Source organism: Cokeromyces recurvatus (genome assembly GCF_025118155.1).
Source record: "Cokeromyces recurvatus strain NRRL 2243 chromosome Unknown BX663scaffold_38, whole genome shotgun sequence".
Lineage (NCBI taxonomy): Eukaryota > Fungi > Mucoromycota > Mucoromycetes > Mucorales > Mucoraceae > Cokeromyces > Cokeromyces recurvatus.
This window is the reverse complement of record NW_026251424.1, coordinates 109,279-133,281: the sequence shown is the minus strand read 5'-3', so window position 1 is coordinate 133,281 and position 24,003 is coordinate 109,279. Positions and strand designations below refer to the sequence as shown.

Genomic DNA, 24,003 nt, shown 5'->3' with positions numbered 1-24,003 from the left:
AGTTCAACATGGCTTCTTTTAGTTTGACATAAGAATTTTTATAGAGATAACACGATCTTACTTTTTTTTAAATATCGTGCATCATGAATTAGGGGGAGTTCCAACAATTCAAAATCAAGAAACTTGTAAAAAAAAAAAAAAAAAAAAAAAAGCCCAGATAGATTGAAAATAGGACAACTCAAGTATCTAAAGTAATTTATATTTCAACAGAGTGATTTCACAAACTAGAGCAAACATATTCTCCTACATTTTATATGCACATATATCATTACTATTCCAACAAAGAACATGGTCTTTAACTGATAACAAATACAATAGAACCGTTTACATTTATTCATAATACATCTTTAACGGCTAATAAAGTAAATAAGTTGAGTGACGTCTAATAAAAAGAAAAAGACCCTTTCTATTCCCCCCCCCACATGTTTTACAAAATAGGTTCTTGCAAACTCAAAATGAAAAAATCTAAGCTAAATTTAGAAAATGCCTATAAAATTATTGGTTCCTCAATTGGTCCTTAGTAGTAGCTCCCTCTTCTTTAATTAAAATTTGACCATCTTCGTTACTAAACCAATTGCTTCGTAAGAACAATCTCCAACAATTTACTAGTAGTACGGTAGTAATTTAGCTTCAAACTTAAACAAGAGTCTATTTATACACTCAGCTTGCCTCATTATTATTCACTTTTTTTTTTTTTTCAAGTGGTAATACAAAAAAAAAATATTGATGTGATTCATAGTAGATGAAATTTAATATATAAAAAAAAAATTTTTTTCCCCTTCATAGTCACATAGTTGTTTTCTTCATTAATTTTAATCTATTTTGCTTTAAATTGTACTTCATTTATTATGTAATACTTCCAATTATCTCAATAATGGTTTCAAAGATTTTTTTTTTTGTAAAGTAAGTTTGGATACAATTATTATGATAATAAAAAAGACTTAGTGATTAGTGTGACTGTAAAATTAAAATGCAAAAAAAAAAAAGGCGCATTAATTGAATTAAGTTTAAAAAGATAACTTTTTTTTTTATATAATTAAATATCTTTTTTTTTTTTTTTTTTTTTTTTTTTTTTGTTATCAATTAAACATTATAATATGTCAGTCGACCTTATTGAAAACGGTAAAAGATTAGCTGCTTATAAAGCAGTTGATGAACATATTAGTCCTGAAAATAAAGTAGTCGGTATTGGTTCCGGCTCTACAGTCGTATATGTGATTGAAAGGATTCTACAAAAACCTGAATTAAAAGATATTATCTATGTACCTACAAGTTTTCAAAGTAAATTATTGATTAGAGATAACGGACTAAAATTAGGATCAATTGAACAGTAATGTATATATATATATATATAGAGAGAGAGAGAGAGAGAGTATTCTGGTATAGAGTGTGATATTAAATAAGTTCTTTATATGCATGTATGTATGTATGTATTTATTTGATTGTAGACATGACATAATTGATGTAACTATTGATGGCGCTGACGAAGTAGATAAAGACCTGAACGCTATTAAAGGTGGGGGTGCTTGCCAATTTCAAGAAAAATTAGTAGCAGAAGCCGCAAAGAAATTCGTGATTGTTGCGGGTAACAATTCCTTTTTTTTTCCCTTAACCTGAACAAAACTAATTTTTTTTTATAAAAAACAAAACAAAACGATAGATTTTCGCAAAGAATCAAAAAGATTAGGAACACAATGGACTAAAGGGATACCCATTGAAGTTGTGCCATTATGTTATCATATAGTTATAAAAAGGATAGAAAATGAATTATCAATTAAACCAAAAAGTTGTAAACTTCGTATGGCTATCAATAAGGCAGGACCAGTGGTGACAGATAACGGTAACTTTGTAATTGATGCTGATTTTGGTCAGTTGGAAAATCCAGCAAGTTTATTAAAGGAAATCAAGTTATTAACTGGGGTGTATGAAGTGGGCCTCTTTTGTAATATGGCATCCATCGCTTATTTCGGTGAACAAGACGGATCGGTTCATGTTTTAAAGAAATAAATCGCTTGTTTATTTATTTATTTATTTATTTTGTTGCTGCCATAACACAATCTTTGCCCATGATTTCATATTTTATATTTTTTAATTCTGGCATATTATCCACAGTAAAAGAAACACCATTAGGTCCAATAAACATAGGACCTATAGTCATAATTAATTGATCCCAATGATTACCTTCTAAGCAAGATTGAATTATCTTTGATCCTCCTTCAACCATCAATTTATGTATATCATGGTCTTTAAGTACTTGGAATACTTTCTCTAAGCCAATATGTCCTATTCCAATAAATAAATAAAAATGCATGTTTAAATCCATTGTCTGTCTTATTCTTATAAAACATGAACTTATTTGTACCATCTCTGACTTCTTCTCCTTTGATCCTTATTAATTTTACACCTGCATTCTCTAGTTTCAATTTCCTTTCAGGATATTCATTGCAACCTCTCTCAGACACAATCAGCCAAGGCTGTTTACCTTGTCCATTTATATAATTTTGAACAAGTTTACAAGTTGTAGGAAGTTTCAAAAATGGGTCAAGGACAATAGGTTGTGGCTGACATATTGGCGTTTCATTTGCTGACACATATCGAGCTAATAACCCAATGAATAAAAAAAAAAAAAAAAAAAACTCTTTTCTTCATGTAATTGTGTGTGTATATGTGTCTTACCATTAAGTTGAGGATTATCAATTAAGGCAGTACCTATACCAACCATAATGCCATCATGAAGTATACGTAAACGATGAGTCATGGCCAAACTTTCTTTGCCACTAATTAATACTTGCTGACCCTGTTTTGCAATTTTACCATCCAAACTTTGTGCAAATGTTAAAGTGATAAAAGGACGATCTGAGTTAGTAGTTACATTATTGTAAATAGGATCGAGGAAATTACGTGCTTTATAATAGATTGCTTCATCCATTTCAAATAATTTTCTTTTTTTAAAAAAATAAAAAAAAAAATAATATCATCAGTGCCTTCTTTCTGTATCAGATTGTCGTCGTGGATTTAAAAAAATAAAATAAAATGCGTTATAATATATAAAAAGACTATGAATGGTATATGCATAAATCCCTTTCCATAATAAGCTCTGATAATAGAAATTGATATTGGCAACTGTTTACTTTAACAGCGATCAAGCAAAGGTTCTGTATGAATATAATGAAGCCGCAGTTAAAAGTTATTTTAGTTCTTGATATACCTACGAGAGATGATAAAGTAATTTTTGCTTTTATCAGATTTAACATTTTTCTTATCTACTGATTTACTAGTAGAGGAAGATGTCTATTGTTGGATGTATATATAGCTTGTAGCTTATTTTGTTTTAGGGATAACTTCTTCAAAAAAAAAAAAAAAAAAAAAAAGATTCTCCCTTTTTTTATTCTACCAATTTAATTTTACCATTTATATTTATGTCATATAGCTTTCACCCGTAAACTATTTTTTTTTTTTTTTGGAGAGATAAAAGATGCTACGTTAAACAGCATTTGAATATCATTTTAGAAATTATTTTAAAATGAGTGAGACTCTATTTTTCTTAACTGTAGAACGACTTTCTTTAGTAACCAGTTTATACTGGCAACATGATAGAGTATTTTAATTATTGAATTGAAATTTACCATAGCAATAGTATAAAATGGATGCTTATATTCTTTCAAAATAGAAAATAGATGTTGTCAATTGATCCTGACCTTTTTCTATTAATAAACAAGTACAATTAATTTTGTCACATGTACAAATAATCTTCTCTTACAATTTTACTCCTTAAAAAAAAAAAAAAGGTGAAAACTCCGCAAAAAAAAGATATAAAAAGGGATCAAAAAAATTGTAAAAATCCCTTTTTTTTTTCTTTTTTCCTTTATGATCATCAACCGGCTATTCCACGGCCGTGAGATGGCTGGGCCTGATCAGCCTGGAGTGTCTCTTCAGTTGCCATATACGCCCTCGGGAGGTGTGAGGGGGTATACTTCTGTCGTTCAGATGCGTCCATTTCAGAAATAACAAACATAAATGAAAAAAAAAATTACAGTATACAATTACTTCTTTATATTGTGTTCTCTAGAACATTACCATATCGTATATAGTCATCTTTTTATATAGAGCCTTGCAAGACTATACTTATATAACCTTATATACAAGGAAAAAAAAAAGGTTAATAAAATTATTCGGAATATATGGTAAAGAAGTGTCAACGAGGAACAGTGAATAACCTAATAATTCTTTTTTCTTTTCTTTTCAAGTCTTTATTAAATATAAAATAGAATATATAAAAATCCTATTTACACGATATTATGATGAAGAAATTATTCACCCCCCAGGGCTTCATTATATTAAAATAAGACCAAATAATGGTTACTATTCAGTAATGGTAAAAGGAGACAGAGAGGGAAGCCATTCTTTGATATTACATTCTTTTTTTCTTTTTCACACTTTGTACTGTAATAAATTTGATTCAATTTAGCTATAAAAGAAAAAAAAAAACGGGATTACATTATTCTTTCTTTTTTTTTTTAAAGCATAATCAATGAAAGGCTTTAATAAATAGATACAAGTTCTCTTTAGTTGCTAAATAATAGGTGAAAATAGATTCTTATTATTTACAAAAGAAAATAAATAAATAACGATAATTTATGATAAAGGAAAATGCTATAACCTGCTCCTGTTCTTTTTATTTCAATATATAAACAAAATAAAGACAGACTTTATCAAACAAATGTGATTGAAAGTCTTTATTACATATAAACAAATGGCTGCTCTTACAGTCGAAGAAACTAGATTGGGCCAATGAGAAAAAATTGGGTCGTTTTAAAATTGAATTGGGACACCAATATGAAAGTGGAACACGTATACAAAAGTGGGATATCATTATGAGAATGGAACAGAGATACGAAAGTAGGACAGCGATACAGAAATGGGACATATTAAGATACTTTTAAATTTTGGGAGAATGAAAACCTTTTTTCAATAGGTCAACTTACCTGTAAATATGGGGTGTCTTGCTGTTATACAAGACATAATGTTATTCAACTGTTAAGGCTATTTTTCCACAAATAATAATGTTGTTGTTAGTATATGAAGTAATGAAATCTATATCAATATCAAGATAGCTTACCCCCTCCAAAACTCTTCAGGTCGATTGTTGTTGTTGGCAGCCATATACAAAAAGATAGAGTGCATGTTGAGACTCGCCATGTGATCTCTGTTCCATCAAGTATTACAAGATTGACAGTTGAGAACTGTATGGATCATCATATTGGAGTTATCACGTTGGTTGGAAGTACTTCTTGTATGACATCTGGGACATATTTGACTTGTGAAATACTCATCAATCATAACGACATACTTTCTTGAATTTGGCTGGTTGCGTCTAGTTGATTTGACATAATTTAGCAAGGCTTTTCTGAATACCTTCGTAGGAAAAGGTGTTTTCCCACGAAGCCTACCGAACTGAGCAGAACGAAACGCCACTACAGTAGGCCTTTCAGCTTCACCGGCATTGTCTCTAGGGGCTAACGGCTTCCACTTTTGCTGATTTGCTTGTTGTATATCAGGTTTGCCTTCTTGGTATTTTCTGCTACCTGTAAACAACCGTTTACACATTTCAGTCAATGCTTTTTGCTTGTTTCTATAGCTGTGATAATTGAGCTTTTTCAACCCGGTTGTGTAATAGCCTTTAATTGCCTCAAAGTTCCGAAATATATATTGCAAAGCTTCATTAAACTGGTCCCAGTTACACATTCTTGTTGATGGTGTATTAGAAATCAGATGGCGTGCGTCAACATTGGCTCGCGAATGATGACTTGCTGCTCCATTCTTTTTAAAACATGGTATAACCACGGCAAATACAAGTGAGGTTTAGCATAGTAATCTGCTTCAGTCAAGTTCAAGCCATATAATCTTTGGCGGCATTCATCAATAAGATTGTTGATTGAGGTTTTGTGAGTGTCAGCAACTTCAAGATTAGCAGGGTGAATTATTTCTTGATTGGTACAAATAGCATTATATACCCGCTCAGCTAGGTCGCGTTTGACACCAGTTCAGAAAGGGAGGTCTGAAAATTCAGTTGTATCAAAAAGCCTCGTAAAGAGATAGCGCAGCGTTTTTGGCTTGAAGTTGGTTCCAACATGATTCTCTATGAGCGTCTCAAAGCTACGCATGACTATTGAGATTAGTGTGCTATACTGAATATTGGGGAACTGTTGTTGCCTATTAAAATCTTCTCCCATTTCATTACTAAATTGTAAGAAAGCCTCAGCGATCTCAGCATCGGCATTCTTTCCTTGACCAACAAATAAAGCAGCAAAGTTGTATAGTTTTTTTGTAAGTCAGTTTTGGTACAGCCTCGACCAATAATTGATGGGTATCAGCATAAATGACTAAAATAGGAGAAAGGGAATGTCATTTAAGTTTTTATTCTGTAGAATCGGTAGATAAAAAAGATATATATAAAAAAAACAAAACAGTGGGTTAATCTAGATGCTTGTGTGAGTGTTTATTCAATGTAAACTGACTGAAGGACTTTATTGATCCAAGATGATCTCCTTTATATACATCTATCGCTATTTGTTACTTGCATGAATAAAATCATATGAAATTGTCGGTTTTCTTATCCACTATTATCATAACATTGGTACCTGCACTACATACGGAGCCCAATATTACAGAGTATACATAATGATTGTAACCAAGACCTGGTGGCTCTAGGTCTTTCTTTCTTACAAATAATAAAAACCCCACATTCTACGTATCCGAATTACTTTACTTGGCTTTATTATTTCAAAAACGATAGTTCACTCACTCCATCAAACTCACAGAAATGCTCCTTAGTGTCCTAAGTAATTCGAATATGGGATATTCTCCATGAGGATTGTTCGTTCCGGGACCATTCAAGTTAGCTGAATCATATCCTAATCTGGATGATCATCTTAGTAGTCTGATAGTCTATTAGTGGCCTTTCTTGTCAAATGGAACAAGATTATAGCTTCTTGTTTATACATTCGCCTAAAAACTAAGTGTGTCTCAATATATCCCACTTTCATATTGCTGTCCCATTTTTGCATTGGTGTCCTAATCCAATTTTGAAACGATCAAATTTTTTCTTATTGGCCCAACCTAGTTTCTTTGACTGTAATTTTTTTTTTATCAACCAATTTTTTTTTTCTTTTGAATTTGATGTCAGGTAAACTTTTATTATCCTAAATAAACAAAACGAAAATAGATTATATACAAGAACATTATGCCAGAGGCAATAATGTAAGTCATCACTATAAATTACGTATATTAAAGGAATACTAAACTATATATATACAAATATATATATAAAAGATATCCTTTAGGTATTGGAAACAAAATAAAATAAAATAAACTTTGCATTCATCTTTTCTAACTGTAACGACCATTATTTAATGTTCATTTTTATAGAAAATTATACATTTGGAACAAAGGAAGCTCAACCAGAAGAGGATCCTTCAGTATCAGCTAGAATGAAAAGACTCGAAACTGATTTCAAAGAACAAGGGATGAGAAGATCTGTAGAAGCTGTTTTAGTTGTTCATCATCATAATCATCCACATGTTCTCATGTTACAGATTGCAAATTCTTTTTTTAAATTGTATATTCACATGTTTATTGGTGTTACTATTTCAATTCAGTTGATAAACTTACTTGCTTTTATATTTATATGTATGCTTCTAGACCTGGACATTATCTAAAACCAAATGTGAGTGAAAAAGAAGGTTTACAGGAAATATTAAATCTTCGACTAGGACCTGAAGACCCTAAAGAATGGAATAATAAAGAAGATTGGAAAATAGGTGAAAAGTTATCTACTTGGTGGCGACCCAATTTCGAAACATATATGGTATATATTATATTGGGAGCCAAGACTTTTAATAATATGATTATTTTATTTCAATAGTATCCATATATCCCAGCACATGTAACAGAGCCAAAAGAAAAGAAATCATTGTATATAGTCCATTTACCTCCTAAAAGTAAGCTTTTATTTTTGTTTTATAATAGTACAATAACATAGTTTGGGACTAATAATCAAAATCAGAAGTATTATCTGTTCCAAAAAATATGAAATTATTAGCAATTCCATTATTTGAATTATATGATAACTCAGCACGTTATGGTGCACAATTATCAACTATAGCTCATTTATTAAGTAGATATGACTTTATTTTTGAACAACAACAACAACAATAATCATCGTTATTAAGAACTATCTTCAGTAGCATCAAGGTTAACTTTAGGATTAAAGAATAAAGAGTTTTTTCCCCAGAAGTAATCTCTAGCTCTGTAATTAATATAGGGATATTTAACCCATTCCTTTGGATGTTCTTTAGCATGTTCTTGATGATGTTCATATAATGTGTATGCATTGTAACCAGAAGCTAAAAGACTTGTTGTGTAACAAAAAAAATTATGCATGTCAATGATATTTTCTGTCTTTTTCTTTTTTCTTTTTTTTTTCTTCTTCTTAACTATTATATCTTACGCTGGAATACAAACAAAGATCGAAATCTTTTTCCAAGTTCCAGCAGATTCTATTATTATAGAAATATAGTTCAGAGAGACTTATTTATTTATAAACAGGATATTTATTACCTGCAGCATGAGCTTTAACAGCGTCTCTTTCTGCTTGAAATTCAGACTTAACAATTTGAGTAGATTGATAACGAGTACCTAATCTTTTAAGATGATGAGCTTGTTTAGTAGCAGCAGATCGAAAAATTGACATGAATAAGAAAAAAAAAGTTGATTTCTGTACGAATAAAAAGGGTAAAAAAAATAAAATAAAAATAAATAAAGAAAGAAAATAAAATAAAATAAATAAACAATATGCATGAATTATTTATTGTCAACAAGATAAAGTCAGATGACGTAAACAATTGTTATCCACTGCTGACTTTTATTAAATAAAGGCATATTAGTAGTGATAAGAGTAGAGAATAAAACTGTATACAATATGTATATGTATACATACATATATATATATATATGAGTGTGTAAGTGTGCCAGTATGGTTTATACAAATTATTTACATTACATTCCTTTTACAGTGAAGCTGGGAAATATTGGTTAATTTAGAAACTTGAATAATGAATATAACAAAATAATTTAGTGCTTACTAAAAAAAAAAAGTGTTGGTGAAAAACCAAAAAATGATTGGCTCACCAATATTTTTAAGTAAGCTCAGAGCAACATTTCTGCATTAAATAACCAAAGCAATAACTTTGGCAGAGATTTGCTATTATTCCCTTCATTCTGGTTTTCTGCTAAAAACATCAGGGCGTTTACCTGTCTCTCTTAAGCTGATCAAGATCTTTCGAAAGTTTAAAACAGCTGCCATATCTTGATTCCACAGCTTTCGTGGGATTTCTTTGACTTGTTCAAGGTTGGCCAACAGACAGTTACGATTTTTACATCTAATAGTTCAATAATTATTATCATTCTCTGTCGTATTAATACAATTCATACTGTTACTTTACCTCAATAAGCCATGATATTTTACAGTTAGCATTTTGGCTCTCTCGTGTATGGAGGCGAGGGTTGGCGACTGTTTTAAACGTTTCTAATGAACTTTCACAGGTTGGGGCAGCATGAAGAAGTCTTTTACTCGTCAATATTAAATACTTGGAAGCCGTTTTTCTTCAGCATTCGAATGAGATCTTTGTTCCTGGTTGGCTCGTGATATTTTGTGTTTGGAGCGGATCAATTACCAATGACAAGAATCGCATCATGACCAGACTTCTTTTTCAACCTCTTCACTAACATCTGGTCATTTTGATCATAGAAAATCTTGGATGAACACTTCAGCTTTCGGAATGGCAAAACTTGAAGTTTCTCCAACAATTCACTGATATGTTGTTTCAGGTTGACTTCTTCATCTGCGGTCATCTTCTCTGCAAGTTCAAGTACCGTATTTCTGACTCCATCGTCCAATCTCTCTGAGATATGTCGTTGCTGCAACATTAGCTGCAAGTATGTATGGTACAGTTGAGATTGCGTTCGAGCGTCAGGAGAAGAAATGATACCTCGAATATTTAAGACGAGTAAATGACCAAAATACAAGCTGCTTTTCTCACCCACACGAAAGTCAAACAAGGAGCCGGGGAAGTAAAGATCTTTGGATGATTTTGTTTCATTTCCATAGTATTGGTTTAATACGTTTTCCACCGATGATCTTGTCTTAATGTAATCTACAAATTTGAGTACATCTACAGTGGATGACGGGGTTTTGGAAAGAAGAGCTTCAGCGGATTCAACCATGGATGGTTTAGTTGACTTTCGTAAAGTTCTAAAGTGTCTTGATCTTTTTGATCGATCATTTTTTTTTGTAAAAACAAGAATTTCTTCGTGCTTGACCACACTGGTTTCTTTCATACAGTATAAAATATCACGTCTTCCGGGATCAATCAAAACGCATCTTCCATTCGTGCTTGCCAGCTCTGCTTGTGTTAATGTTTCAATATACTGGGCATCATTGTCACTTCTTGGTCCACCCTCCTTTTTTGAAGTTTCAGGGCTATCTTCTGTTAGCTTTTTCTTCCTAGTTGTAGTAATATTTTGCTTCAGAATAGAAACACCAATTCCATCAGTCTCCAAAGTTCCTTCAAAATGAAGAGACTTATTTAATCCTTGTTCTTTAAAAGCCTTTTTTTTTCAAATCAGCCACTTGAACCCAGGTTTCAATTTTATCCTTCGCAGGCTTCTTGTTTTTGAGAATATGGAAGTTAACGATCTTAATATCCACTGTCATATATGTGGGAATAAACGTGGTTCGTATAGGAAAGCAAATGAATTCTTTCAGCTTCTCTGATTCAACAAGTTATGCAAGTCTATAGAAAAGCCTTGAAGTGATTTACTGGTCGAGCCAGCACATCGTAGAAAATTGAATCTTTATGGGATCTGTAGTCTGTAGGATATATGGAGAATAGAGTTTCTATTTCTGATATTGACTTTTCATCCAAGATGTCAGAATTGGGTATTTCTTTTTTTTGCCACAGTAAGTTTTACTTGGGTGCAGGGAGTAAAGACCTCTTTACGGACAGCTGCTTGTATAACTTTTGTGCTATATCCTTTTGTCGTCATTCTTTCTTGAAGAACATTTGATTTTTCTTTTTTTTTTTTTTTTTTTGCAACGCTTGTTTAGCATTTCGCGGAGCCTATCTCAAAAATGAACTTTGATATTATTGTAATAGGCGGTTTCAATTTTCGTACATTCGTACAAAGCAATTTGCTGCGCATATGCTAGTTTAGGTGAAATATAGTCGGCATTTTCGCATTATAAGCCTTTGTGTTTAGCAATCAATTGTCTATATAATTTCGTTGTTTCTTTGAGGCGTGTTTTTCGAGATTTGGTACCATCATGCACTCGTCTCAGGGTAAGACTCAAGAATACTTCAAAAAAGAAAAAAAAAAATAAAAACTCTTGTTGACATAGCTTTTCAAGTAAAACTCGATATTTTTCACCAACTCACTTACAAAGATATACTTGATAAAGGCAAAAGTGTGACCGACAATTATATTAGTAATATCTACTAGATTTTGTAATGGCTTGATATATGCCGGCTTCCAAATGTTCTTTACAGTCGTCTTTACCGCTATGATGCGTTTGTCGGCTACTTCAATATTTCTTTCTGTAGCAGCAACCGAACTTGCTTCAGAAACGGGGGATGTCTTGGTAGTACCCGTAGTAGTAGCTTTGATAGAAGCAGTAGCAGTAGATGTAGCAGTAGAAGCAGTGAATTTAGCAACAACAGCAGTAGATATTGCAAGAGTAGAAGTTGAAGAACCTTTGGATTCCTTACGGAGAGCAAACTTGCTGGATTCACCAGACGTAGTTTGTCTTGTGATAGTTTCGCAAAAAAAGCATCGTCAGAATCAAGATATGTAATCGTCCAAAGTCACTATGCTTGTACCAAATACTTCAATTGTTGTAGAAGGATCGATGTTGCTTGAACTTCCCACATTATATTGGACGTCAGGTAGGATTGCATCTCTAGCTCTTTCTTTGTCTTTGGCCCTCTTTCTTTGAGACTCATCATTTTGAGTATTTTCTCTGCCTTATGTGGTTTTTATGTTAGTTTTAGCGTGCATTAAAAGGCTATCATAAAAGTACATACCTTTTCTCTTCCTAATAACAACAGTGGGGTTGAAAATCATTATCAGAGTTTTCTTGGATAGTTTCGTGATATATGTTAGAAGGACCAGGCGCTGTTTTTTGGAACAGTCATCGTGGCGTCTGCATGTCAATCGTGTGGTCAGTATTAGAAAAGTAGATAATTCTCTATATACTTTACCCTTTGTTTTAGCGGATTCTTTTTGAGAGGTTGTTATTGCGGTATCATCTTTTTTTCTTCGCATTTGCAAAGCGTTCGTTTTCAGGATTTTTGGATAAAGTATTAAAAAAAGAGAATTACTTTGCTAGTTTATTGTATAATCGAGGAACAAATGCAAAGGAATAAAAAAGAGAAGAGGGAGAGGTAAACAGTGATTTATAAAGTCATATACAAACTACTTTTTTTTTTGACATATCCCAACACATATATAAACACATAATTTATGGGTTATTTATTATTACTATTATGTTCTTCTTTGTATTTATCAATAATTATCAATGAATCAACCAAAGCCAGGTAAATAAACTTTAACATGAACTCTTATGAATATCTTATTAACAATTGAATGAAGCTGGTTCTATAATAAAACCCTTGATCTGCATGTTCCAGTTATATAAGCCCATTATCGATAGACATAGTTTATGAGAACATGTGCGAAATTTTTTGTTTACACGTATATAAACATATCAAAGATATAATTGAATTGTGAAGACTGATCAGACTCTAAACACCATTAATAAAGGCTTCAATAAAACTGTTAATATATATTTTCTTATACATACCTCTCTCCATACTTGTTCAAATTAACTATGCGTATCAGTCTACAATAATAGTTTTTTTTTTTTTTTTAAAACGATGAGTTTAATCAAGGGCGCAAGGTCAGAGGCTATAGACTCACGTATTTAACTCTATATTTTCCAAAACTGAATTCAATTGAAAATTTTTGGGTTCTTGCAAAGAGGAAGAATCTGATGGCTAAAGGTTCTTTATTCTTAAGAATCGCTGAAATTTCAAGTGCTTAAACCAGCTTTTAAAACGGCCAATCATTTTCCAGCTTCTCGGCAACATTTTTTTTTTCTAACAAGCGCCAAATTATTTTTTTTTTTTTTTTTTTTACAATCATTATTTAAATTTCTAAATTAGCCAATATTTTCCAGCTTCATTGTATATAAAAAGGTATTTGGTTTTTATATATTATATTATGCTTGTGAATAATTCATATTAGATGATTCATTATTAAATAGAAAAGTAGCAGGTGAAGCATTTGGCATACATTGATACTCTAAATCAATAGAAATATTGATACCTATGTATAATAATAATAATAAGAAGAAGAGATATACATATTATTTTCATAGTTAGATAACTAATATAATAATGATTTTTACCTGCTGAAATCTTCTCTATCCATAATAAAGCAGCTGCATTCGTTTGAACATGGAAAAGTATTTGAGGTCCATTTTTAGTAGTAATGCGAAATACATGAGGTCTTTTATGATAATCAGTGGCTGTATCTATCTTGGCATTCGCTAAAGAAAGATTAACCAAGAAAGTATATCGGATATCTTGGTTATAATAAGGTGACATGGTAGGCAAATATCGATAACCACCTATAGAAGAGGAAGATCTTTTGTTTTCATATATCTTCAAGATAGTCCCTTGTAATTCCATATATACATCTCTGTAGTGTGAATATAGTATGTATGTATGTATTATTATTAGTTTAGACTCTATATTTCTATTTCTATTTTTTTACTACCTCCATGGACGTCGTTTTGCTTTTATTCCAGGTGAATCACATTCAATTTTAGCTTTTGCATAACCCATTTTTTGTACAGTACAGGTATAGATCGGTAACGTTTCCTCTCTTCTTCTTGATCTATTCGGTTCATTCATAGTACCTTCAGAATAAGAAGAACGTCTTTGATCATATCCTTCGATTGAATTCTGATGATGATGATGAAAAGGAAAAGTAGGTGCTGAAGAACGACGTGGCATGATGGTATCATAATCAGGTGGTGATAGTGGGTGTCTATCTCTAGACCTTTCTTCTTCTTCTTCTTCTCCTCCTCTTGTGATAATGGATGATATTCTCGAGTTGGGCCATTTGTGATTCATTTCTTCATCATCTGAAATATGTAATTCTTCCATTCTATTCAATAACGTATCGCTATGATCATCTTCAGTTAATGAATGACTCGAGATATCATCGTTATTTCCCATCATTCCTAATGATGTTGTTGCATATAAAGGTGGAGATAAGAGATAAGGTTTGTCGACCGTAATTTCATCATCAGTTTGACTCGAAGAGGATGCATTACTAACTAAAGAGGATCTACGAATAGACTCTGCCACCATAGAAAGTTGGATACAATCTCTTTGTTTATGAATACCGACATGCTTAAAATCCTTTTCATTTGTCATTTGCATAAATTGTTCTAAATCTACACCCTTTAAATTGGGACTGTATTTTAGAAATTGAAGTTGTTGTAGTACATCATCTAAATATTATTAGAGAAGTCCGAGTACTAAAATACATTTATTTATTTACCTGTTGTTGAAATATTGCCCTGATTCATGTCCTGAACAATAATAATTGGAAATTGTAAATAAGACTTTTGTTGTTGTTTATAAAACATATGATAATTAAATTGAATATACACACACAAAAAAAAAAAAAAAAAAAGATGATGTCGTTTTTTTTTTTTTTTTATAAATTTATTTTTGCTGCATTAATAAAATAATGCAAAAATTTTATTTGAAAAGTTTACCATTGATAATGGAAATTTCCAAAAAAATAAATAAACCACTATTAGCTTATAGAAATAAATGAAGTATTCTTTAGAATGAAATACTTTTGTCATTGTTTCCATTAATGTTTTTTTTTTTTTTTTTTTTTTTTTTTTTTTTTTTTTTTTTTTGTAAATTTAGAATGAAGCGTTTCAATAGGGAAATGAATTCTGTCCAATGTAATGTCTATTAAAATAATATCTCTCTCTTTCTCTCTCTCTCTCTTTTTTTTCTGTCATTTAAAAAGTGAATATAATAATTATTGACTACAGATATATTTGTGAGGCGTTTTTTATGAGGGGGAGGGGAGGAGTTTGCTATATTTTTAACAATACATATTTTAAGCTGTTGATCTTGTAACTGCAGTTCTAGAATAATCAAATGCATGTGATTAGCCGTAATGATAATAAAAAAGAGTATATCAAGATGTTATAATAGTAAAATATACAGATCATGTCTATTATTTGATAAAGTGCTGCTGGTATATAACGTCAATAGAGATACAGTAGCAAGTCAAATCTATAATGTACATTTATATATATATACATATATATTCTTATATATTCTTATTCTTATCGCTATTCAATAAAGTCATTTGTAAAACTATTCCAAGCATCATAAAGTTTGATCATCAGTGACAACTTTAAATCGTATTGAATTATCCTCCATTATTGCCCGTTATCTTTACAAATAATCAACACCATTCAAATCGAGAATTATCTTTTATAATTTACAAACTTTAAGTTGAGTAACAGTCTTTCTCGTATAAGAGAACCTTTGTCATTATGAATCACTTCCTTGTCAAAATAAACATATCGCAGCAAATAAATAAATAAATAAACTTTACTTTATACTATATTAATTTATCAAAATATTATATGTGTAGCCATACTATCCGGATATGGATGATGAAACTCGATTGATTTATAATAAATAAAGCTACTTTCTTATAATTACTTTTTTTCTTTTCTCTTCTTTCTCTTTTTCTTTCACTTTAACTTATATTAACTAGTATAGACACACCTATGAACAATACAGATAATAAGTTTATACTACGTGGAGTTCTTGAAGGTGATATTTAACAATGGAAAAGAAAGAGAAAAGATACATCGATGATTTTAATATATCCGTCTTTTTTTTTTTTATTATTATATGATAGGGCACAATGGATGGGGTAAATAATATAATAAAGATGATAATCTTGACGTGACATAACTGAATAAAATAAAATTTGATTATTTCCATCAAGTCACCTCCATTGTCACTTCTTCTAAGACATCTAACATGGTTATTTCTGCCTCTCGTGGTATGGATTCATAATAATAAAAATGGACCAAAATTCATCTATTTATTTTATTTAGACAAGTCTATTATTGTATGGGAAATGAATAGGTTTGAAAATGATTATACAAATATATAAAGTAGAGCCTACAGACTTATTTTTTTTTATTGAATATATACAAATGTATATACACATATTTATAACTGTTTATTCATCCTTCAATTCAATCAGGTAAATAATGATATACATGCATTCTATTTATTTCCCCCCTTCCCCTCCCCTTACGAGTGCTAGGTTCTCTTTCTCTTTCTATTCATATTGAATTATCCTTTAAGGAACTCTACAATAAATAAAGAGAAACGCCTATATTGAATGAGTGTGTATTCATAACACTCGTTTCTTTCTTTCTTTTTTCTTTTCTTTTCTTTTCTTTTTTATAGGGATGATATAAACTGTGGTGTCCCTCGTAAAGCTCTTGTTGGTCATAATAATATTATTCAAGATTTGGCAATTTCTTCAGATGGACAATTTGTTTTATCTGCCTCTTGGGATCATACACTTCGTCTTTGGGATTTGGAAGCGGGTAAGACAGTACGTCGTTTCGTTGGACACGAAAAGGATGTCTTATCAGTTGCATTCTCTGCTGATAACCGGCAAATTGTTTCTAGCTCTCGTGACAGAACCATCAAGTTATGGAATACGCTTGGAGAGTGTAAACATACCTTTAAGCAATATAATCATAAGGATTGGATTCCATGTGTTCGTTTCTCTTGTAATCCGAATAAACCCATTTTTGTTTCTTGTGGATGGGATAAGCTTGTTAAGGTTTGGAGTAATATCAAATTGAATGTAAAGAAAGAATTTGTTGGACATAATGGATATCTCAATACACTCGCTCTTTCCCCAGATGCAAAGTTATGTGCCTCTGCTGACAGAGACGGGGTTGTGATGATTTGGGATTTAGATGACGGAAAACATCTTTTGTCATTGGATGTTGGTAAGGAAGTCTTTAGTTTACTTTTCTCTCCAAATCGCTGCTGGCTTTGTATAGCTACAGGAGCCTCTATTAAAATTTGGGATACTGAAGAAGAGAAATTTGTAGATACTTTAACTCCTGACTCAAGTACCATCACTATGAACAAACCACAAGCACCTCATCTTCCTAACTGTCTTTCTCTTGCTTGGAGTATGGATGGTAATACTCTTTATTCTGGTCATTCAGATCATCTTATTCGTGTTTGGCAAGTTATCTGCGCTTTATAAAACTGAAAAAAAAAAAGCACATGTAATTTGTGCAACATGTCAAAAGTAAAAGATCATACTACAAGTGATTGTTTCATTTTTCATATTAGCTAATAATGATAATAATAATAATAATAATAATAATAAAAAAAAAAAAAAAAAAAAAAAAAAAAAAAAAAAAAAAAAAAAAAAAAAAAAGAGGGAGAGAGAGAATGGTTTGACGTTTAAAAAAATTTTTTTTTATTTTTTTTATTTATCTGTTTATACGAGAAAGCTTTTTTTTTCTATTTGTCTTTCTAGGTTTGATTACAGAGCTAATTTCATTTCTATCAATTCGTATACATAACTAATAATTCAAGCCATTGATGAATGGCTATTGCTAGTATATACGCACTTAAATAAATATGAATATTTACTAAAAAAAAAAATAAAATAAAAATAAGAGTTGGAATTATTCATCATCAAACAATTTTGCTTTCTCCGATATGTTTGAAACAATAAGTAGAAACCTTACAAAGAGGATTAAAGAATTAGGAATTAAGGATTTCCTAAAATACAAATTTGTTCCTGTCCCTCCTCTTTCCTTTTTTTTTTCTTTCCTTTCCTTTCCTTTCCTTTATTTGATTTATTTTTTTTTTAACTATTTTTGTTCCTCAGTAGATACCCTTTTTTTTCATTTTACTTTATATACGCGTTGTAGTTCCATTTTTAACAATTTATGATAGTATCTTCCCTTTGGAGGGCATATGTAGTATGTGGGTATGTAAGGATTATTATAAAATAAAATAAATAACATGAATTTAAAATTTTTATACCTTAGTTTTTTAGGACTTGGTGGATATATGGTAATTTTTTATTTAATTTTTTAGTTTTTTAAAAAAAAAAAAAAGTCAAAAATAAAATTAAGCATTGTAATGATTTTCAACTCCCTTGTTTTTGACTATTGCTTATTACAGTATGGGTAAAATATAAAATACACACAGAATATATATGTATATACCATATACACTTATTTAACGTATGTCTTTTATATATATATATATATATGTGTATATCTATTTTTATAGTTATGACAGTGGAATTTTATCTGGATGTTTAGCCATGCGAGAATTTCAAGAAAAGTTTTCACTTCAGAGTAATAACTTACATTATTTGATTCTGTCTGTACCTTTAGGAACATCCTGTATTATGTCCTTTGTAAATAGAAATCTATCATCATGTTTGATAATAGGAAAGCTTTGACCATTCAGTTTATATATACTATAGATTTCAGGTCCTATTGCAGATAAAATTGGTAGAAAGAAATTTGTTTGTGTTGCATGTATTATACATTTAATTGGCACTATTACACAAATGGTTGCAAACACATTTGCATCTTTTCTTATTGGAAAATTAATTGCTGGTCTCTCTATTGGGTAATTAATGATGATACTAACAGAATATAACGACTCATTTACTAATATATATATATATATATATGTATCAAGTATGCTAGCTGTGATATGTCCTTTATGTATGATATTCAAATATTATTGAGTTTTTTTTTCTTTCTTTCTTTTCTTCATTTTATATATTTATATACTTTTCTTATAATAGATCAAAGTGAAATATCATTACCAGAACATCGAGGTCGATTAATTTCAATGCATCAATTAGGTGTAACTGTTGGATTTTGTATTGCTTTTTGGATTGCTTATGGTACATTTAATATAAATAATTCACTATGTTGGAAGTAATTTTTATTTTATTCTTATTTTTTTTTTTCATGTGTATACTATTGTTATTGACCTTTTTTTTTTCGTTTAGAATTCCTTATAGTCTTCAGATATTGAATCCAGTTATAATGATAATCGGTGTTCAGTTTATCCCAGAAAGGTAAATAGATATATATTATTTCATTAAACTCTCTTATTAAACTAATCTTTCCTTCCTCTCTTTTTTATGTAATGAATCCAGTCCTAGATGGTTAATCTATCAAGGTCGATTCGCAGAGGCTAAAGAAATTTTACAAAGGGTACGAGGCAAAAAAGATCAAGATGATCTTGAATTAAGCATGGAATATACCGGCTTAATACAAGAAAGAAATTATGATAAAAAATATACTTCAAAAAGCTATAGATCACTTCTTACAAAAGGAATTGAAAACAATAGAAAAAGAACGATATTAGGTGTTGGTTTGCATGTTATGACACAATTGACGGGTATTAATGCATTGATGTAAGTAAGCAATTTTATTTTGAAATATTTATTTTATTTATTTATTCATTTATTTTTTTGAAAGGTTTTATTTACCTTATATTCTTGAATCAACTGGAATAGTAGAGACAAATTCAGCTTTACTCGGTAATGGTGTAAGTGGCATGGTTAATATGTTGGCTACGATTTTATCTTTTCTCTATGTAAAGTAGTATTATAGAATAGAATATGATATGATATGATAGATCTAACGCCATGTACACAATAGATTGATAAATGGGGTAGAAAGCCGATTATGATTAAAGGAGCAATTGCAATGGCTACTTGGATGTGTATTATTGCTATTCTTCAAGGTGTCTATTTTAAAAGACTTTCGATGAATGAATCTCGGTCATTAATTCCAATGATCATCTATTCCAGTGATAGTAAAGCATCATTTGTGATACTTGTCTTTATCTGCTTATTTTTGGCTTGCTTTGCACTCAGTTGGGGGTCTATGGGTTGGATTTATCCAGCAGAGATTTACCCTGAATCTATTAGAGCAAGAGGTTTAGGAATTACAACAGGGGCCAGTTTTGCGACGAGTATCTTTGTTTCTCAAATTGCACCTGTTTTATTTCAAAACATTGAATGGGGGACCTATCTCTTCTTTGGTGCTTTATGTTTATTACAATCTTATATTATTTATATTGTCTATCCAGAAACGAAGGTAAAAAAAAAAAAAAGAAAGGAAGAAGAAAGGAAGAAAGGAAGAAAAAGAAAAATAAAAAGAAAGAAAGACACATATTTTATTACAAATCTATTCACACATTTATTATTTAATAGGGTAGATCACTTGAAGAAATTCATTTAATCTTTAGTGGTGCATTAGTAGATCAAAGTGCTGGGGCTCATCATCCTCAAACAGCTTTTGAGGCTTTACTTTATCTTCAACAATTTAATGTAGATTTATCAAGGCCTAACTCATCTATCACTGTTTTACCTAATCATCCTTCTTCGGCTATGGTCATAGAAGATCATTATGGTTGTACTAGTGAAACTGCAATCACATCAACAACAGTCTCTTCTACTATTTGTCATGACATAAAGAATGATATAACTATGATTTAATCAATTCTATTCTATTCTTTACTTTTCATGTACACCATTTTCTTTACTACTACTACTACTACTATAGATAATATTGTAGATATACCAATTAAATGAAGCCCTTAGAAATAGAATATAGACCTGATTATTTATTTTTTTTTATTTATTTTTTATGTTGCATACTTGACTAAATAAGGTATAATTAAAAATACACATATCTATTTCTTCTCGGATCATGATAATTAGGAAATCCAGAAACCTTATGTAGTTAGTAAGGGTTTCACTAATATAATATAACAATAAAAAAGAAAAACAAAAAAAAAAGGTTTTAGCGGAATAATACTTTAATGATGTCGCAAGGAAATTAAACAGTGTAGTACGAGTCAAAAATATATTATGTGTATATTGGGCTTTTGAGGCAAAGTGGGAAAAAAAATAATAATAATCAACCAATACAGTTCTTTTAAAAATAATATGAAGAGACATTATTTTTTCATAATGCAAGAAAATAAACCAATGCAAGGAAGTAGGCAGGTTCCTAAATTGGGGGGAGGGGGAAAGAAAGAGGAGAAAGAAAGAAGAAAATCACGATTAAATGTCACACATGACCTTTTTTTTAATTTTCGCTTTTCACGACTTGATCTAATTGATAAAAAAGTGAGATTCTGTTTATTGTAGCAGCTAATAAAAGTGCGTAATGCTTTGGATACGCGAAAAGACAAAAAAAAAAAAAGAAAAAAGAGAAAAGCAAGTTTATGAAAACTCTGTATAATTTATTAAAGGCTTGATATAACGCATCAAGCAAGCAAGGTAATTATAGATGAGGTAAATGGTAAATGAAATATAAAAAAAAAAAATGAAGAGGGTTAGGGTTATTTATATACAAGACAAGTAATGATATTAATAGAAATAGGATCTTGACAACTAGCAAAAAGACTGACATTGTTATCTCCGAATAATTCTCTTTTTCTACTCCTCCATGACTATCACCAAGAATAATAAAGAACCTTATTTTTGTTATATGAATATGTAATTGAATAGAATAAAGCCACCTTAAATATACATATACGTATATCACTAGTACTATGCTTGGAAATACACTAAAGTATTGAGTGAATTAAGTACAATAATAGACTAGTTTTATTTGAATAGTTTCTTTATTTACGAATAAATTCATTATTATAAAAAAAACAATGGCAAACATATCATATAAAACTTTGAACTAGATTATCTTTTTCAACGTATTATTATGATATGACACTGTATGTATGTATGTATGTATATATGTATGTGTGCATGTGTGTGTGTGTGTGTGTGTGTATACATGTTTATACACATGTGTATATAACGTTTTTAAAAGTGCGACACTTTTTTTTTTTTTTTTTTTGGCGACATCATTTTAGTTAAAAGTGTATTCCGTTAAACTTACTATTATTAGTAAAATATATAAAAACATGGCTTTTACAAGTTTTATTTTATGCTTCTAGAACATAATTAGGAGTGTGTGTTGTCAACGATTTATAAGAAACATTAAAAGGAGTCTTTTCATGTATAAAGGAAAAAAAAAAAAGACAAAAGAGTAAAGAAGGAGAAAATAGCAACTATTATATATAAATATATAAGGGAAGGGTTATATAAAAAAATGGGGGAGACAAAGAGAACGAGAAATGGGAAAGAAGACGAAGGTATATAAAAAGGGGGGAGAAATTAATTATTGTTATTTTTACCTCTTTCTTTCTTTCTCTTTTATTGACATCTTTTATATTTAATGCTTCAAAGACAACAAACACCTTCCTACAATGTGCTTATTACACGTCCTTATGAAAATATTCAAATAACAAAAAAATCACGACAGCATTTAATACCTTCCATTTTGATTGGTAATAATAATGTCCTTGATGGGAGAATATTCAAAAAATACTTATAACAATTCTTTCTGTAGATTTTACAGCAATGACACTGTGCGACTTGATAAAGACAAGAAAGAATAGCCGTCTTCTTCGTTCTTTACCCGAATTTGTATTCTTTGTACAAAAAGTGACGCATCAAGCAAAAATTAATGTTAGAACATTACTTGTAGCTCTGATCTATTTAGAACGAGCCAAGTCTAATTTACCTAAACGGGCTATAGGAAGTGATGGTAAATAGATACATATTTAATACTACCATCATATACTTATAACATTTCCCTTTTTTTTTTCTATTTAGATACAATTCATCGTATGTTTTTAGCTGCCATTTTATTAGCGTCTAAATTTTTAAAGGATACAGCTTGGACTTCACAATCAATTACAAATAGACAACTTTATGAAATCTGTGGAGGCTTGTTTTCTTTAGATGAAATCCATCAACTAGAACGTGGATTTCTAAAATTATTACACTATAATTGCTGGGTAGACGAAGAGAGTTTAAACGAATTTGTTGAATTGCATCGTTCTGATTTTTCACTTTAATTTTATCTATCTATCTATCTGTTTATTTATTTATTTACATGTGTATATTTTTGATACTTTATAATACACAATACTGCTTTGTTTTGTGTATGTGTACATAATTGATGATTGCTTAATATTTACGTATATTACACGCTGTATTTTTATACTAAATAAACTAAGCTATTTTATTTGTCGATCTGATTTTATTCGGTTTTGTTAATCCCGAATTTGATTTAGCATTGTCGTACTGCAATCCATTGTTGTTTGCAGCTACTACTTTTGAATCTAGAACAATATTCCTCTTTTCATAGTTACCAGTTTTTTTTTTTCATTCTTCTTTTTCCCTTTCCTTTTGTTTCTTTCTCTCTTGTATATAACCAACATTCATCTTTTATATATATATGTATATATTCATGTATTTATTTATTTAACTGAAATAAAAATATTCAGGGGTTACAAAAAAAAAAAATTCTTTGATTTGTTCTTTGTGTTCATAACAATTATTGAAAAAGTGATACTCCTCTTTTTTTTTTTTTTTTTTTTTTTTTTTTTTTTTTTTCTTTCTCGCCAAGAGTCCCCTTTTTTATCTTTAACTATTGAAATACAAAAGATAAAATCAAGTGGAATTTAATCTTAATATCGTATTTTCAGACAAAGTATGTGTGTGTGTATTTCAGACGCGTTTATTTTTAATGTGTAAACTTATAATTTTCGAGTTGGAATAATGACCTCTTTACAAAAATGTATATTTATACTGATCAATTACAGCTTTTCGTAAATTTATTATTTAAATGGCTTATTCTCTTTTAGAGTTTTGGATTTTTATCAACGT

The 24,003-nt window shown here is 30.2% G+C and overlaps 10 protein-coding genes across 10 annotated transcripts; 5 read left to right on the top strand and 5 right to left on the bottom strand.

Moving 5' to 3' along the window:
- Positions 1-1,097: 1,097 nt before the first annotated feature.
- Positions 1,098-2,007, top strand: BX663DRAFT_442722 (ribose-5-phosphate isomerase; the record flags this gene model as incomplete). Its single annotated transcript, XM_051523530.1, has 3 exons — positions 1,098-1,330; positions 1,449-1,585; positions 1,661-2,007. The coding sequence occupies 3 exons, from the start codon at positions 1,098-1,100 to the stop codon at positions 2,005-2,007; spliced, it is 717 nt and encodes a 238-aa protein (XP_051378621.1).
- Positions 2,008-2,032: 25 nt separating this feature from the next.
- Positions 2,033-2,929, bottom strand: BX663DRAFT_555684 (dihydrofolate reductase-like domain-containing protein; the record flags this gene model as incomplete). Its single annotated transcript, XM_051531648.1, has 3 exons — positions 2,033-2,283; positions 2,363-2,599; positions 2,677-2,929. 3 exons carry the CDS (start codon positions 2,927-2,929, stop codon positions 2,033-2,035), a joined length of 741 nt encoding a protein of 246 aa, XP_051378620.1.
- A 1,851-nt stretch (positions 2,930-4,780) lies between these two features.
- BX663DRAFT_524214 (uncharacterized protein) lies at positions 4,781-5,837 on the bottom strand (the record flags this gene model as incomplete). Its single annotated transcript, XM_051529609.1, is given in 5 exon segments — positions 4,781-4,834; positions 4,873-5,043; positions 5,226-5,446; positions 5,479-5,721; positions 5,734-5,837. Coding segments are annotated over 2 exon segments (247 nt in total), but the record flags the coding sequence as incomplete, so codon positions are not given.
- Positions 5,838-7,096: 1,259 nt separating this feature from the next.
- On the top strand, positions 7,097-8,642 carry BX663DRAFT_546294 (Cleavage/polyadenylation specificity factor subunit 5). The gene is made up of 6 exons (XM_051530961.1): positions 7,097-7,260; positions 7,333-7,343; positions 7,429-7,618; positions 7,702-7,867; positions 7,925-8,000; positions 8,066-8,642. Exons 1-6 carry the CDS (start codon positions 7,244-7,246, stop codon positions 8,215-8,217), a joined length of 612 nt encoding a protein of 203 aa, XP_051378618.1. The 5' UTR covers positions 7,097-7,243; the 3' UTR covers positions 8,218-8,642.
- Positions 7,973-8,835, bottom strand: BX663DRAFT_237345 (cytochrome c oxidase, subunit VIa). Its single transcript, XM_051521834.1, has 3 exons — positions 8,620-8,835; positions 8,510-8,558; positions 7,973-8,413 (listed from the first exon to the last, which is right to left on the bottom strand). Exons 1-3 carry the CDS (start codon positions 8,750-8,752, stop codon positions 8,227-8,229), a joined length of 369 nt encoding a protein of 122 aa, XP_051378617.1. The 5' UTR covers positions 8,753-8,835; the 3' UTR covers positions 7,973-8,226.
- Positions 8,836-9,274: 439 nt separating this feature from the next.
- On the bottom strand, positions 9,275-10,774 carry BX663DRAFT_580503 (uncharacterized protein; the record flags this gene model as incomplete). Its single annotated transcript, XM_051532190.1, has 5 exons — positions 9,275-9,440; positions 9,632-9,699; positions 9,742-9,848; positions 10,101-10,668; positions 10,691-10,774. 5 exons carry the CDS (start codon positions 10,772-10,774, stop codon positions 9,275-9,277), a joined length of 993 nt encoding a protein of 330 aa, XP_051378616.1.
- A 2,535-nt stretch (positions 10,775-13,309) lies between these two features.
- Positions 13,310-14,794, bottom strand: BX663DRAFT_524191 (uncharacterized protein). The gene is made up of 3 exons (XM_051529608.1): positions 13,897-14,794; positions 13,526-13,818; positions 13,310-13,443 (listed from the first exon to the last, which is right to left on the bottom strand). The coding sequence occupies exons 1-3, from the start codon at positions 14,565-14,567 to the stop codon at positions 13,337-13,339; spliced, it is 1,071 nt and encodes a 356-aa protein (XP_051378615.1). The 5' UTR covers positions 14,568-14,794; the 3' UTR covers positions 13,310-13,336.
- Positions 14,795-15,914: 1,120 nt separating this feature from the next.
- Positions 15,915-17,602, top strand: BX663DRAFT_524178 (guanine nucleotide-binding protein subunit beta-2-like 1). The gene is made up of 5 exons (XM_051529607.1): positions 15,915-15,998; positions 16,087-16,101; positions 16,177-16,233; positions 16,289-16,319; positions 16,650-17,602. The coding sequence occupies exons 1-5, from the start codon at positions 15,953-15,955 to the stop codon at positions 17,470-17,472; spliced, it is 972 nt and encodes a 323-aa protein (XP_051378614.1). The 5' UTR covers positions 15,915-15,952; the 3' UTR covers positions 17,473-17,602.
- A 424-nt stretch (positions 17,603-18,026) lies between these two features.
- On the top strand, positions 18,027-20,922 carry BX663DRAFT_546289 (uncharacterized protein). Its single transcript, XM_051530960.1, has 12 exons — positions 18,027-18,210; positions 18,272-18,296; positions 18,342-18,412; positions 18,519-18,648; positions 18,718-18,866; positions 18,939-18,964; positions 19,048-19,183; positions 19,258-19,326; positions 19,408-19,668; positions 19,733-19,850; positions 19,916-20,356; positions 20,473-20,922. Exons 1-12 carry the CDS (start codon positions 18,170-18,172, stop codon positions 20,755-20,757), a joined length of 1,752 nt encoding a protein of 583 aa, XP_051378613.1. The 5' UTR covers positions 18,027-18,169; the 3' UTR covers positions 20,758-20,922.
- Positions 20,923-22,289: 1,367 nt separating this feature from the next.
- Positions 22,290-23,372, top strand: BX663DRAFT_524150 (cyclin domain-containing protein). Its single transcript, XM_051529606.1, has 2 exons — positions 22,290-22,876; positions 22,945-23,372. The coding sequence occupies exons 1-2, from the start codon at positions 22,690-22,692 to the stop codon at positions 23,187-23,189; spliced, it is 432 nt and encodes a 143-aa protein (XP_051378612.1). The 5' UTR covers positions 22,290-22,689; the 3' UTR covers positions 23,190-23,372.
- Positions 23,373-24,003: the final 631 nt, after the last annotated feature.

What these genes read in the sequence shown, in the direction of transcription:
- BX663DRAFT_524191 (XM_051529608.1), bottom strand. Translation starts at nt 14,567, where the DNA reads ATGCAAATGACAAATGAAAAGGATTTTAAGCATGTCGGTATTCATAAA. An exon ending in GCAAAACGACGTCCATGGAG is followed by an intron (nt 13,819 to 13,896) that starts GTAGTAAAAAAA and finishes TTCACACTACAG; the next exon opens with AGATGTATATATGGAATTAC. An exon ending in GATAGAGAAGATTTCAGCAG is followed by an intron (nt 13,444 to 13,525) that starts GTAAAAATCATT and finishes TATTATACATAG; the next exon opens with GTATCAATATTTCTATTGAT.
- BX663DRAFT_546289 (XM_051530960.1), top strand. Translation starts at nt 18,170, where the DNA reads ATGATAGTATCTTCCCTTTGGAGGGCATATGTAGTATGTGG. An exon ending in CATCCTGTATTATGTCCTTT is followed by an intron (nt 18,649 to 18,717) that starts GTAAATAGAAAT and finishes TATATACTATAG; the next exon opens with ATTTCAGGTCCTATTGCAGA. An exon ending in CGATTTTATCTTTTCTCTAT is followed by an intron (nt 19,851 to 19,915) that starts GTAAAGTAGTAT and finishes TGTACACAATAG; the next exon opens with ATTGATAAATGGGGTAGAAA.
- BX663DRAFT_546294 (XM_051530961.1), top strand. An exon ending in GCAAATTCTTTTTTTAAATT is followed by an intron (nt 7,619 to 7,701) that starts GTATATTCACAT and finishes GTATGCTTCTAG; the next exon opens with ACCTGGACATTATCTAAAAC. An exon ending in CCAATTTCGAAACATATATG is followed by an intron (nt 7,868 to 7,924) that starts GTATATATTATA and finishes TTATTTCAATAG; the next exon opens with TATCCATATATCCCAGCACA.
- BX663DRAFT_524178 (XM_051529607.1), top strand. Translation starts at nt 15,953, where the DNA reads ATGAACAATACAGATAATAAGTTTATACTACGTGGAGTTCTTGAAG. An exon ending in GGTTATTTCTGCCTCTCGTG is followed by an intron (nt 16,234 to 16,288) that starts GTATGGATTCAT and finishes TATTTTATTTAG; the next exon opens with ACAAGTCTATTATTGTATGG. An exon ending in ATTGTATGGGAAATGAATAG is followed by an intron (nt 16,320 to 16,649) that starts GTTTGAAAATGA and finishes TCTTTTTTATAG; the next exon opens with GGATGATATAAACTGTGGTG.
- BX663DRAFT_524150 (XM_051529606.1), top strand. Translation starts at nt 22,690, where the DNA reads ATGACACTGTGCGACTTGATAAAGACAAGAAAGAATAGCCGTCTTCTT. An exon ending in ACGGGCTATAGGAAGTGATG is followed by an intron (nt 22,877 to 22,944) that starts GTAAATAGATAC and finishes TTTTCTATTTAG; the next exon opens with ATACAATTCATCGTATGTTT.
- BX663DRAFT_237345 (XM_051521834.1), bottom strand. Translation starts at nt 8,752, where the DNA reads ATGTCAATTTTTCGATCTGCTGCTACTAAACAAGCTCATCATCTTAAA. An exon ending in TGTTAAAGCTCATGCTGCAG is followed by an intron (nt 8,559 to 8,619) that starts GTAATAAATATC and finishes CTATAATAATAG; the next exon opens with AATCTGCTGGAACTTGGAAA. An exon ending in ATCTTTGTTTGTATTCCAGC is followed by an intron (nt 8,414 to 8,509) that starts GTAAGATATAAT and finishes TTACACAACAAG; the next exon opens with TCTTTTAGCTTCTGGTTACA.